General features: G+C 40.5%; 1 protein-coding gene across 19 annotated transcripts in view; it reads left to right on the top strand.

The window, feature by feature from the left end:
- KIAA1217 (KIAA1217 ortholog) overlaps nucleotides 1-13,384 on the top strand; it is a 366,098-nt gene that overhangs the window by 336,029 nt on the left and 16,685 nt on the right. For 18 of the 19 annotated variants that reach the window (XR_008731924.1, XR_008731923.1, XM_055708257.1 and 15 more), the window contains 5 exons: nucleotides 1,492-1,667; nucleotides 8,358-8,488; nucleotides 8,729-8,876; nucleotides 10,532-11,033; nucleotides 11,769-11,949. Coding sequence is in view for 17 of the 19 variants with exons in the window: in XM_055708257.1 (XP_055564232.1) it covers nucleotides 1,492-1,667; nucleotides 8,358-8,488; nucleotides 8,729-8,876; nucleotides 10,532-11,033; nucleotides 11,769-11,949 (1,138 nt within the window). In the remaining 2 variants the exon portion in view is untranslated. The remainder of the gene's footprint in view (nucleotides 1-1,491; nucleotides 1,668-8,357; nucleotides 8,489-8,728; nucleotides 8,877-10,531; nucleotides 11,034-11,768; nucleotides 11,950-13,384) is intronic. The other variant, XM_027799332.2, reaches the window with a different exon arrangement.

The raw sequence follows: 13,384 nt of genomic DNA, 5'->3' as shown, positions 1-13,384 counted from the left end.
GTATAAAGCAGCTGACAACGTTTATAAATCTGTGCTGTTTCAAATGTTTTCCAGTGTAATTTTTTTCCCCTAACTGCTAACACTTATCTTCAGCTGAGTTTTGAGCTAACACCTCCTGCTTGTCACAGCTCAGACACCTCCCCTGCTGCCCTCCCCGCACTCTTTCAGTGAAGTGTTCCCTTCCCTCTCATCACAGTTGTGTCTCTGGAGAAGGCAGTCAGGCACGAGGACTGAAGAGGCAGGAGGGGACAGTTGAGTTTGTTCCTCTGATTCCCATACTGATTGGAAAGAATGACCTGGGCAAAGGTGCTTTTTGCCTTTTTTTTTTTTTTTTTTCTCTGATTCCCATGAATGCTCTTAAATGAACTTCAAAAGAAGTCTTGTTGCATTGTACTCTTTTGTAGGTAACCCATTTTTATGATTCTTCATATTAGGCAGTGGTTTTACTTTGTATGTTAAATGTGATTTGGCTGTAAGCCTGGATGTTTAGTTGACAGCTGACGGTTCGATTGCTAGTTTTAAAGCTGGAACTTTGTCTCCCAATTGACACAGGTGTTTTTTAAGATCTTACAGTATGAGATGGCTGCTGGGCTAACAGAGGTATGTTCATGTTGCCTGTACCCTAAAGCTGTGACTAGATGGAGCCCAGCTTAGCACTTCGAATCTTACGATTTGTGGAATAGACTTCCACAGGTTTGGTTTGTGTGAGTGTGGGGCACAGCTGCTCTAGGGCTAGCCGCAGAAGAGTACAGTCTAGTCTGCTTTCTTAGTTGTTTTGCTCTGCAAACTTTGTATCAGTAAGAAAATTAATGCTTTAGGTGTACCTAACATAAGGCTAAGACAAGAAAGAAGGTGTGACTTTTACAATTCTCAGAAAATTACCATATTATGAAGGGGTTTTTTTGGTGAGTAAGGGAGGTTCTATGTGTTGCAGGTAAGTTGTATGTCTGTACCAAATTACACCGAATGGCATAATCCTTCCTCTGCCACTTGAGAGACTGAAAAATTCCATTCTGAGAACAGCAGTGCGTTCCAGCCTTGACATTAATGTGTAGGATTATCCACTAGGCACGTATAGGCAGTGCGATGCATAAGCTTATGAGATAGGCACAAAGTGGAAGCGAAGCTTCCGGCATTCTCATGAGGCATGATTAATTCTTAATTCATGCTGGACTGAGCAGGATAAAGAGGCCACAATCCTTGCAGAAGTTATGCACTAAAGGTGGTGTACAGATCCCAACATCTTTTGTTCATCAGCTTGCAACTGGAAGTTAGATATATACATTAGAAGTTAATCAGATTTAGGCTTTTCTCACCCCTAACACTTCCTCATGGAATCACGTTTATAGGTAAAGTTGGAGAAGGTAAATGCCCTCTTCTTGCTGTAGGGCTGTGTTTATCCCAACCTGTTTCTGAGCTCTGCAATGTATTCTGTTACCAGGGATGTCAGTCGAGCAGGAAAAATTGAAGTTGATTTCTTTTGTGCAACAGCTGCAGAACCAGGAGATGCTGAGGGCAATGGTGAAGAAAGCAGAGCTGGAAATCAATGGCAAAATGATTGAAACAATGAAGAGGCTTGAAGATCCTGTGCAACGACAGCGCAACCTGGTGGAACAAGAACGGCAGAAATACCTCAACGAGGAGGAAAAGATTGTAAAGAAGTTATGGTGGGTTGAGAAACCTCTTAGAATTTGTTGCTTTTGCCTGCCTTTTTTTTTTTTTTTCCTATAAAGTACTAGCTTTCACCGCTCTCTTCCTGCACCTGTTCTAGCCGTGTTTCCTTGCACTCATATTGGCTGTAAAACTGTGTCTGTGTTGTACAAATCCGTGGGTGAGGCCCACCAGTACAGAGGTTCAGCCTCTTGAGAAGTCCCCTGTAAAGGAACAGATGACTGTAAGGACTGTGACCACTTTCATCTTCTGAAAGCCTCTCCCTACCCTAGCTCTCCCCTTCAGCTTTATGGGTTACACTTTTGGGAAGGAGGGAAGAATTTCCTTGAGAACAAATGGGTGCAAGGGAAGGTAAAGAGTTTGGCTTTAAGTAAAAAATCAGTTTTCAATAGTAAGTACTTAGGCTATTGCATGAAAGAGGTAGAGGAAACTCAAATATATAGAGAACTGAAGTTTAATTGCAGTCAGCAATGCCAGTCTCTGTCTAAAATTTACTCACTGGAATTTCCATATACTTAACTGCAGATAAAATTACTTTTCTTTTTTTGTTGTTGTTGTGTCAAGGCTCTTTGTAAGACTCGTTTTCCCCAAAACGTTGGCCTACCAAGACTGATGGGATCCAGTTATTTGTTTTAGTCCATGTTCAGAGTCAGCAGGAGGCAAGATGAAGCTGAAATCAATGAACAATGTAACTAGTTCTAATACTCACATTTGTAAGATGCTATATAACTAATTATTTCTCATTATTGCATTTAGTTCACACCTGAAGAATTGCTCCATAATAGAAACTTTGTAGTCAGCTTGTCTTTGGAAATGATGACTGAAGAGCCATAGGAGTACAGTTGGCAGCTGAGGGGAGTAAATCTTTCCTGTTGATCAATGTGTTGTCAGATGAGTAAGATTTGTAAATAAAGATGGTACATCTGTGAAGACAAAGTAGAGTGTTACTAAGGGAGTGTATGTTTTCTGTGAGGAGAAGTTGAATGTGTGGTAACAGTCCATGCTAGTGTATATAATCCTCTCAGCTGGTTTGTAGTCTTAAATAACATTGTGTTGCAGTCTTAAGTAATTGCCCTCCTGTTTATCACTTTATTTCTATGTACCTCATTGCCTAGTTTCTAGATTGTTTGTTCTCTGTGAGAGAACCATTTGTGTGATGGCTGTTTATCGCGTTGCCTCATAAAATGGATACTGAGTGAGGTCAAGTGCAAATGGCAGTAGTTGTTACAGATGCTCATTTAGGATACCACTTTGATTGCAATATGGTTCTGTTTGATCAGTGTTTGGAATTTTTTCTGTTCACAGTGTTTCTGCTGCTTCTGTGCTACTTCAATTGTTAATTTACAGGGAAATGTCTTAGATCATTCATAGGCTGTAATGTTAGCTCAACCCTTTTAGAGACATGCTAGAAAAAAAACACTTAAATCACAAAAAAATATTTTTCATCAGTTGTGTCCAGCGAGATTTCTTTGTCACATATTTGCGTGTTTGCAGGATCAGAGCCCCCCAAAAAACCCACATCTGACAACAATGCTTTAAGTTCAAGAGCTGATGGCTGTTGATAATGAGGAACATACATCACGAAGTTACACATCAAATGTCACTGGCAGTATTCAGACAAAAGTTAACATTCTATATAGGCACTTTTAAATAAGCTGATCCCAGTGCAGATGTATAAAAAATGCAAAGCAACAGGGCAAAAAATTTACTATTTCTTAGTATTTCAACTGTTGCCTTCTTGACCTTTCCTAAATCGTAGGACTAAAGCAGTAGACTGACTCATGTAAGACAAGGGAGCTTAAGGATTTCTGCAATACTTACGAAAGTGCACTTACTACTCTGAAATGCTAAATCTCAGCTTAAAAAGCTCTCCTTGTTGCAATTCTGAAGATTATCACTGGGAAATAAAGAAATAAACATATTGGTGGTTTCATGTTGCGAAGAGCAGAAATGTCAGTGTACATTTCAGAGCAAGTTTTCTGTTGAGCAGAAAACCGTTTGTGGTGGTGCCTACAGAAGCGTGCCCATGTGTGTCGCAGCTGTAACAGGATTACAGTTCAGAGCTATCTAATGAAATCTAAGGAACACTGTTAAACATAGCATTTATGCACACTTGTAACAGCCAAATACACATGTAGAATTAACTGGGTAGTTTATTTTCTATCTAGTCTTCTGGTTCAACATTAAGAGATGTCATACATGACACTTTTTGGGTTGTTGATACTGGCCTTAATATTTACCAGACCAGGGACAAATTATGATGATATGACACATTGACTAATGAAGTATTTATGTTGTGAGGAGCATGTTACAGGTATGACAACTATATGCCGTAGATTATTGTAAGCACTTTAATAGTGGGGGTTTTATAAGTACAGTATTTAAATTATAGCTATATCCTATCTGTCTAACTGGACATAGTAAGTTACAATTCATGTTTTTGTTAGGAAAAGTATCACACTTTTTTATAAGAATAACCATGCTCAGCAACAAAAAAACTCCACATTTAGCAGTCTTGGAGAGCCACTAGTAGCGGATACTTGGGAAAGTATGTAAGAAAATGACAAAACGTGCAGAGCACATCTCCTTGCTTTTAAGTATTTGTAGCTCAGGGATTTTCCAAGTCAGAGATGGTACCTTCATATGCAGAAGTTCTGCATGGATTGTTTACTTTTCATGAACTTAGACATTTTTTTAAATTTATGTAAACTTCATTGTGTACAGCATCTAGGCACAATGAATTCTAGAGTAATTCTTTTTTGGGTAGAAATAACTTCTTTTTATTTGTTTTTGAATCTTTCATCTGTTGATCAGTCCCCAGACTCTTAAATCATGTACAGCAGAATATTCGTCCTTATCATGCTAGTCATGATGTTATAGATGCTTCCCCGCTCCCTTTCCACTCCCTTTTCCCCCAACTCATGCCCTTTCCAACATGAAAAGTCCTAGTCTGCTTAGTTACTCCTCTTGTAGAAGGCTTTCTGTATATTCTGTCACCCTGTTGCCTTTCTCTGTGCCCTTTCTAGCTCTAGTGTACATCTGTGAGATGGGGATGGGTAGAGAGGAGAGCCCTACAAGAGCTATATTGGATGTGGGCACACCATGACTTCATGCAGTGGCATTGTGATGGTCTCCCTGTCCTTATGTTCCACATGAACTTTCCATTACAAATCCAACATCTCACTCACAACGGATGATTATCAGTTAAAAGTTCATCACTGTGTATAAAAACTTAGGGGTTTGGAAGGGTGTTGGTTTTAGGTGGTGTTGGTTTTGTTTTTATTTCTCCTCTGCTCACGAGCATTACTTTACATTTATTAGGAGTTAATTTAGCCTTTGGGTTTTTCCTGGTCAGTTTCAGGTGCTCCACCTGCAGCCCACAGCGGTCACCTTTCATTTTCATCCCCCTGTATAATATAATACCTTTTTGAGATCTTTTTACTATCCTGTTGATTCTCTTTTCTGAATAATGTATAATATGTTGAAAAGCACCAGCCCTAGCACCAATCCCTGTGGAACCCACTAGCAAACTACATTCATTGAGCTGTTCATTGCTCCCTTCCCTTTACTTCCAGTATTTTATCCATGAAAGAATTTCCTCTCTTATCCCATGGCAACATTGCTTTCTTGAAAGCTTTTGTTCAAATAGCTTGCTGAAAGCCTTTTGGGCTATAGTTTGTCCCATGCTGTTGTTGTTCCCTTGTGGATTTGTGAGACTTAGCTTCTCTTTACAGAAAACACATTAATTCATCCCTAATGCAGCATATTTATTCATTGGTCCACTAATTCTTTATTGTTTATTCTTTGTTTTAGTATCTATCAATTACAGCAGTCTAGGTGTCAGTTCTCTGGATAGCCCCATCCAAGTTCTAAAAATGTATTTGTATCATCTATGATACTTTCCACTACCCTGGTGCCAAAGCTAATCAAGAAGGTAAATGCTTTGCATTAATAGTTCAACTGTTTCACCCTTGAGTTACTGTTGAACTCCAGGGCAAATACCACCTGGCCTGGGTGATTTGTTACTATTAATTTTGTCAGTTTGATTTGTAACCTGCTCTACTGATACTATAGTCTGAGATAGATCTTCTGATGCTTTTTTGCCCAAATGAAGATCTCAGTGTAAGAGTGTGCCTCAGTTCCCCTGTAAAAAACAGAGATGCAGAAAAATCATTTATCTTGTATTCACCTTCTGAAACTACATTAATGTGACTTGTTAATTGGGTTTGCTTAGTCCAATCTATAAAGCCAAGTCGTTTTCCCAGTTACAGAAAACAAATGCTGGAGACTGCTAGAGCTGTTTCAGACTTCGGCTCCTGAGGGCTGAAGTTTCTTTTCCCTTGTAGTTAGCAGCATGAGGCTGTGTAATATGGTATCCCCTGAGTAATTTCAGGATCAGTTGTGTTGTTTGGTAGTAGCACTGTATGGAATCAAAGGGGGTTTATGATGACCCTTCTATTTCTGCTCAAAGAACAAAGGGGAAGGAAAGCTGTTGCCAGCTACCTAGAAGTATTTCCTTTATCCCTACATTTCCAACAATCGTAACATTGTTCTGTGTTTGTTCCTTTCTCTTCGTTCCACCCATGAACAAATTTAAGCTTCTGCCCTTACCTTTTTTGTTGCCTGGTGGATGTGAATATCTGAGAAGCTGCTTGTCCAGTGCTGATCTACAACTGGGAGGGGTGATACCCTATGATTCCCAAAGTAGCACTGCCTAGCCTGAGTGCTGGTATTAGGGCATTAAGAGTAGGCAGGATGCATGACTTTTAGAGCACCGTTCTGAAAGGCAGGAGCCTTTGCATTGTAGTGAGTGACAGAAAGCCGAATCCTTTTTCCAGCTACTTCCTAGACTGTCTGTGCCCTTTATTAAAAAGGCAGACAAGACACAGAGACAGCAGGTATCTGCATTATTTCAGCCTCTTCCACTGGAAAAAAAATACCCTGAGAAACGTTCCCTTGCTGCCATCGTGTGGTCCAATGGATTGTTCCCTGCAAGCATGCTTGTGCTAGTGGAAATCATGGCTCCCCCAGCTTTCTCAAGGCAGAATCTTTGGGAGAAGTGGTCTTAATATGGGAACAGGATAATTTACCTCCATTTATTTGTGATCTGTTCAGAAGCAACTTATCATGCAACTTTTGCATCATAACAACTTAATGCAAAATTGTTTTATAGTTTCTAAAGTTCTTAGTCTTTGGACTGACATGAACTCTGCTATGTGCACTTGATGTTTGGATCCTGGTACTATTTCTGTTTCTCTGTATATCAGAAGTACTATCATATTGCCATTTATTGTTCTGTGTGACTGTGCTTCCACTTCAAATTGACCTAAATGCAGAGTGGTGCTGCAAGGAATTGTCTCCTTTTTATCCTGTTACTGGCTGCCTACTCCTCTCTTTTTGTCCCCATGTCACCTGTTCACTGAGGTAGATCTAGGAAGTGACCTGGCTGAAAAAAAGTAATTTTCTGCTGGATCTGCATGACAGTGCTGGCACAAGGGAAGTATGTGGAAATGCAAGACCTGCAGCTGGTGCAGAAGGCAGCCTTCCTCTACCACTTTTCAGGCAGTCAGCCCATACCTTGGCTCTCTTACAGTAATTGCAAAACTACTACCTCAGTGGATGTAAGAAATGAGGCCCAAAATCAGTTTAAAATGAGTAGCTGATTTGTCAGTTCAGTTTGCTTTACATTGTTTTCTACTATGCAATTAAACTGTTTCTCAGAATAGTCCTGTTAGTAAATTTGGTGCCTTAATAGAGGTGGATTTCTTTAGAATAAATATTCAAGAGATGATCCTTTTAAAGTTTCCACATGGGTGTTTTCATTGTTGCGCATAATGCATTTCAGGGCTTTTTGAGAATTTTTTAAGCCTCTGTGTATAAACTCCAGCTAAAGCAATGTGGTCTCAATCTTAAGTGGAAATAAAGTGGCACCCCGAAAACAAAGTTTCTGTGTCTGAAGGATTATGCAACTTTATGTGAAGTGTGGAAAAACTGGAAAAATATTGGGAAAGGTGATAAGGAAGCACCAGATGGAACTGAAGGAAGTATGGGACGGCACTGGTTGGAAAAAACATCTGAAGTGATCGATTCTTGAATCTAAATGTTGAGTGAGAGCTGCACACAGTGCACACTTGCTGTTTCATTCTAGCTATTGGTAGAAACGGGACCCTGTATCCTGTCTAGCAGAACCTGGCAGATAAACAAGATTGCATCAAGGGGCCATTAGTGCCAGTTTTGGGAATGTTACTTCACTGTTGGCCATTCCTTTGCGTGTCATCAGCAATGAGAAAATGCAAGGTGCAAACCAGTACTGGATGTAGTGGTACAGTGCATCTGTACCCTCCTAGGATTTGCATCCCCAGAAGGCTGGCAGTTAGATGTGTTTCGCCACCCCACCTGCCCCTTGTAGCGCAGCTGCCCTGAGGTTAATGTGCACTGGGCATGTGCAGCCATCAGAGAAATCAATGACTTGGGCTAGTTACAAGCCTGTTCCTATGCAGGAGTGTCCAGCATCCTCTCCTCCTCTCATGACACCCTGCTGTTTTTTCAGCCTGTGGTGTCAGATTTAAAGATGCCACCATTAAGGTTTCTGGTTTGGTTTAGTTTAGTCCATTCATTTACATATATTTGGTTGTGAATGTGAAAGTCCCACTTACATTTTATGTCCACTTTTTTTGTTTTGCCAGTGAGCTGGAGGCGTTTGTTGAAGACTTGAAGAGGGACTCCACTGCTTCCAGCAAGACAGTTACACTGAAAGATGTTGAAGATGGAGCCTTTCTTTTGCGTCAAGTGGGGGAAGCTGTTGCAACTCTGAAAGGTATGTACTTTTCCTTTTTACTTCTAGTTCTTTTAACCACAGTGGCTGGGAACAGTTTTGCCTTTGATCTGTGAGCATTGACTTTCACTTCCAAAAAGACTTAAAGTTGGGATTAAGGAGTTTATTGCATGGCCCCTGGAGAGAGGTAGACACTCAGCTATTTGACATTCACCCCATCACCCATTTCTCCCCAGGGCTTTTTTCATTTCCTCTTGAGCTTCACAGTTCTTGTCTTTGCAGGAGAGTTCCCAACATTGCAGAATAAAATGCGTGCAATCCTCCGGATCGAGGTAGAAGCTGTGAGGTTCCTAAAGGAAGAGCCACACAAGCTAGACAGCTTGCTGAAACGTGTGCGCAGCATGACTGATATCCTTACCATGCTCAGGAGGTGATTTTTTTTTCTTCTTTATTTTTCTTCAAAACTAAAGAATTTCCTCAAGGAGGGCTGGAACAGCTTTCAGGTTTGGTTTCTCCTCCTCTCCCCAGGCAATTTTGAGAAATGCAACTTGCTTGCAGTATTTTAGAGATTCTTCCTGAATACAGAGTCTTTCCTGTGCAATGGTTCTGTTCTGACCAACAGCCCCAGTCATCAAGATCTTCTGTTCGAAATCAGCTCCCTCTGAACTCAACACTTCCAGATTTGGGAAGTGCCTAGATGGGAAAGCTTACAAAGTGGCATCAGTCCCATATCTGAGCTAATTAACTCTTGGCATTTACAGTAATCTAAGCTAACAGAAATATTCTCTGACACTGAAACATGCATCCCCAAAAATGTAGCAGTAAGAAATAAAACAGAAAAACAATTCTAAATGGATAAAAATATCCTAAACCTTCTGAAAGAAAGAAATAGTTTTCAATGTGCTTGCTTCAATTAATGCAAGTTCTTTATTCTGTTTTTATTTTAAGGAAGATGTGTTAGAGAAGGTTGAAATAGTAGGTAAAATTTGTGTCCACTAAGTGCCAGTGTTTAGCTGTGTTTGTCAGAATATATGAGCAGCAAGTGACTGCTGATTTATATGAGGCAATAGGCATTGGATTTAATTCCTACTCAAAACCAGTGAATCAGGCCAAACTGTTAGTGGTGGTCCCAATTTTACTTCAGTTACAAGAAAATGTAAGTTATAAGCCTATTGTCGCTACCATTATTCTAAGGAATGCAGGGTTGTCATTGTTTCCATATATCCTGGAGCATATGTAAAATGGATTTGCCAGTATTGGCAGAGGGGATAAAATTTTATGTAATAGGTCTTCTAAGAGCCGTCACTTATTTTTCCATGTAGATAAACATCTACATCCTTTCGTACTAGTTTCCTTTTCTTAAACATGACTATAGTTATTTCATGTCTCACTCTGTTTGGGAAAAAAACCAGTAAGTTATGCATGCCAGATTTTTACCAAAAGTAAATTTTTGCAGCAAAATTACGTATTAAGCCTCATAAAGGCTGTTTCAGTAATGGAAAAACTGATGCCATGTGATGGCTAGCTACACTCCAAAGCTCAGCCATTTCACAGCTAGCTGCCAGAAATAATAGATTCTTACATCCTCAGCTCATCCTACCCCAAACTCTTGACAGACAAGACCTTTGTGAAGTATCATTTAAGGCCTTTGTTTTGGCAATTTGCCAGACTGCTGCCTGTCATTCTATGTAACTACGTCTTTCTGTGCTCATAGTCCAGGGACATCTTGTTTAGCTAGACTCAGTGTATAAAATTTAAGTAAACTGATTTCCATTTTCCCTCTAAAATCAACTCACTGTAACTCGTGGCTTGGTAAAAAAAAGTGCCAGTACATCTGTGAAGGTTTGTAAACATTTTAAAAGGCAAAAACATCCTAATTACAGCAGCCTCTTTAAAACTCTGAGTGCCTGACTGAAAGAAAGCTATAAAATCACACAACTGAGAGCATTAGGAAGAAAAATCACCATTTTGATATTTTTGATACAGGTACTTTTCCCTTGCAAATAGTTTATTGTTAAGTATTGCTCATGACTCACCTGTATGCTAACCATGTGCCACGCTGTTGCCTTCAATTTGGCTGGGCAGACATGTTACAGAAGGACTGCTGAGGGGTGTGGATCCATCCCAAGCTGTGCAATCCTCTGCTATGGAAAAGGCCACTGCAGCTGATGCTCTGAAAAACCAGGAGGATCTCAAGCATGCCCAGGGACATGCACAGCAAAACCTCACAGCGATCACATCAGAGTCCCAGGTGTCATCAGTCAAGTCAGAAGTCATCCCCTTCTCCACAATGACGGTCCATCATGTGCAGAGCTCTCCTGTTGTCATCCATCAGTCTCAGCACTCATCAGCCCTGGTCAACCATGCCCAGGGTTCACCTACTGCAGCCAGCCACAGCGAAGGTGTGCCGGTGGGTGGCCACCCCTCAGCCACCCCGCCAGCCCCCCTGCAAGAGCCCGCAATGGGATCCCAGCCCACACAAGCCACGCCAGCACCACAGGTCTCTGTCAATGGCACCACCATGCAAAGTCTTTTCATTGAGGAAATTCACAGTGCAAGTACCAGAAACCGAGCTGTATCGATTGAGGTACGGTGTATTCTACTCAACCAGTTGTCCTGTCTTTGGGTCTGAGCTCCCAGTCTCACCCTTGAGACTGCAGGTGGGATTTTTCAAATGCATTCTGGGGATTTATATGCTTAACCCCTAACTACACCGTGCATTTCTGAAGATACCCTCTGATTTTAAGTGTAACAGGATAATAACATGAAACTGAAATGAGTAACTGTGGTTTTTGAATAACCTTTATATATATATATATATATATAAATTATTCTTTTTAAGAATACTTCATCTTTGAACAATGACATATGATCATATGGCAACACTTGCATTAGTGGATTTCATTCACTCTTTAAATCTCTGTATCCTTCGTTATGGAAAAGTAAAAGTAAAAAAGTGTGAAGTTCCAGTGGTTTCACACAGAGATATTGAGAAAACCTACAAGTGAGCTCTCATGTCTTATTACAGACATGAACTTTAATCACCAGTGTGATATAGTAGGGCAGTGACCCAGATTTAAATTTTGCCTTTGTGCCTTTAGTGAGCAGTGGCTGCTGTCAGTCTGTGTGTTTGTGCAGTATCCAGCACAATGGAAGTCAGAACCAGTGTATGATTAGTGTTAATATATTTCCTCTAGTTGCTGACTAGAACTGCAGTATCTACCCATATTGACCTATAATGATTTGATTACACATGGATTTTTTTTAAGTGATCACAACAGGAATCAGAGAAATAAATAGATGCTTTACTGTCTTTATCTAGAAAGCTGAAAAGAAATGGGAAGAGAAAAGACAAAACCTTGATCACTATAATGGAAAGGAATTTGAAAAGCTCTTGGAAGAGGCCCAGGCCAATATAATGAAGTCAATTCCTAACTTGGAGATGCCTCCCCAGCCAGCAGCCCTGCCTAAAGGGGATGCAGTGGAAAAGCTGGAAGTCTCAGGTAAGGTTCACTAGAGTGAATAGTGCTAAAGAATTGCGTATCTGGAAAAGAGAGGTTCTTTTTCCTACTTCTGGAATGGTTTCAGATTACAGATTTCTGTGTTCTTGACCATACCTGTAAGTATGATCCTGAGGAATAATGCAGGTCCTGCAGACAGGATGCAGTGATTTTGCAGATGCCAGTGTGGGTAACCAGCTGAACATGGATTTCCCCATTTTGGAACTGAGAGAGTTTGTCCTCTGGAGATGAAGACTCCTCACAAGCAAGAGAGTAAGAGTACACCTTGCTTTTGAGGGAAATGAGAGTATCTGTATACTGTATCTATATATATGTAGTATACTGTGTTCAGTTTTGCACTTAAAAGTTTGGCATTACAGAGAGAGCGCTCTGGAAAGAACCACAAAGAGTTTGAGCACAAATGATCTTACCATCAGAAACCTAAAAAGCCCTTTTTGTAGACTAATTTGTTATCAAAAGAAGATCAAGACTTGCCTGAGGTTTCTGAGAGTAAGAATGCCTTTTAATTCTGCAGAACAAGTTCCAACAATTTGAAGCTGAAGGTAGAAAAAGCCGCATTAAAAATTAGCTGTCAAATTTTAACAGAGTAACTAATCACTGCAGTTTAATTATGAACATACAAGATTCTCTGCCACTTCAAATCTTTAAGCAATACTATGTTTCTTTCCTAAAGGCTGCTCAGGCACAAAGTCTGTGTGTGATGCAAGACCTGCTTAAAGAAATCCTTGAATCTGTATGGGTGGAAAGTCATACTATTTGGTCTTAATGATCCTGCTGACTTCATACTCTTAAACTATAAATACAACCAATGTTTTGGTTGAGTCCCTCAGAGGTCTGAAAATGAACTGTGATGCTGCATAACAGAGTTGTCATGCAGAAGTGGATAGATACGTAGGAATGAATGAGAGTGTCTTTCACAGTAAGCATTCTGGCTATCCACGGCTATGATATAGATATAGTGAGTTTCAAGTTAACATGAGTCAGACTGTGACCCTGTAGCAAAAAAAGAGGCAAACATCATAACGAGATGAACAGGAATATCTCCAAGACACATGAATCTGCTCAGCAGTGATGAACTCTTAACATAGAGTTCATTACATAATCAGTGTTCTGGATTTCAAGGAAGGACTGAATAAATAGTAGGGGGTCAAGAGGTCAGTGATGATAATGACCAGAGCTCTAAAACCCCCCATGATCTCTGGGGAACAAAAAAAGAATCAGAGAATCATAGAATGGTTTGGGTTGGAAGGGATCTGAAATATCATCTAGTTCCAACCCCTCTGCCATGGCCAGGGACACCTTCCACCAGACCAGGTTGCTCAAAGCCCCATCCTGCCTGGCCTTGAGCACTGCCAGGGATGGGGCATCCACAGCTTCTCCGGGCAACCTGTGCCAGTGCCTCACCACTCTCATAGTG

This window comes from Falco cherrug, chromosome 4 (assembly GCF_023634085.1).
Source record: "Falco cherrug isolate bFalChe1 chromosome 4, bFalChe1.pri, whole genome shotgun sequence".
Lineage (NCBI taxonomy): Eukaryota > Metazoa > Chordata > Aves > Falconiformes > Falconidae > Falco > Falco cherrug.
This window is presented reverse-complemented; position numbering and strand designations above follow the sequence as displayed.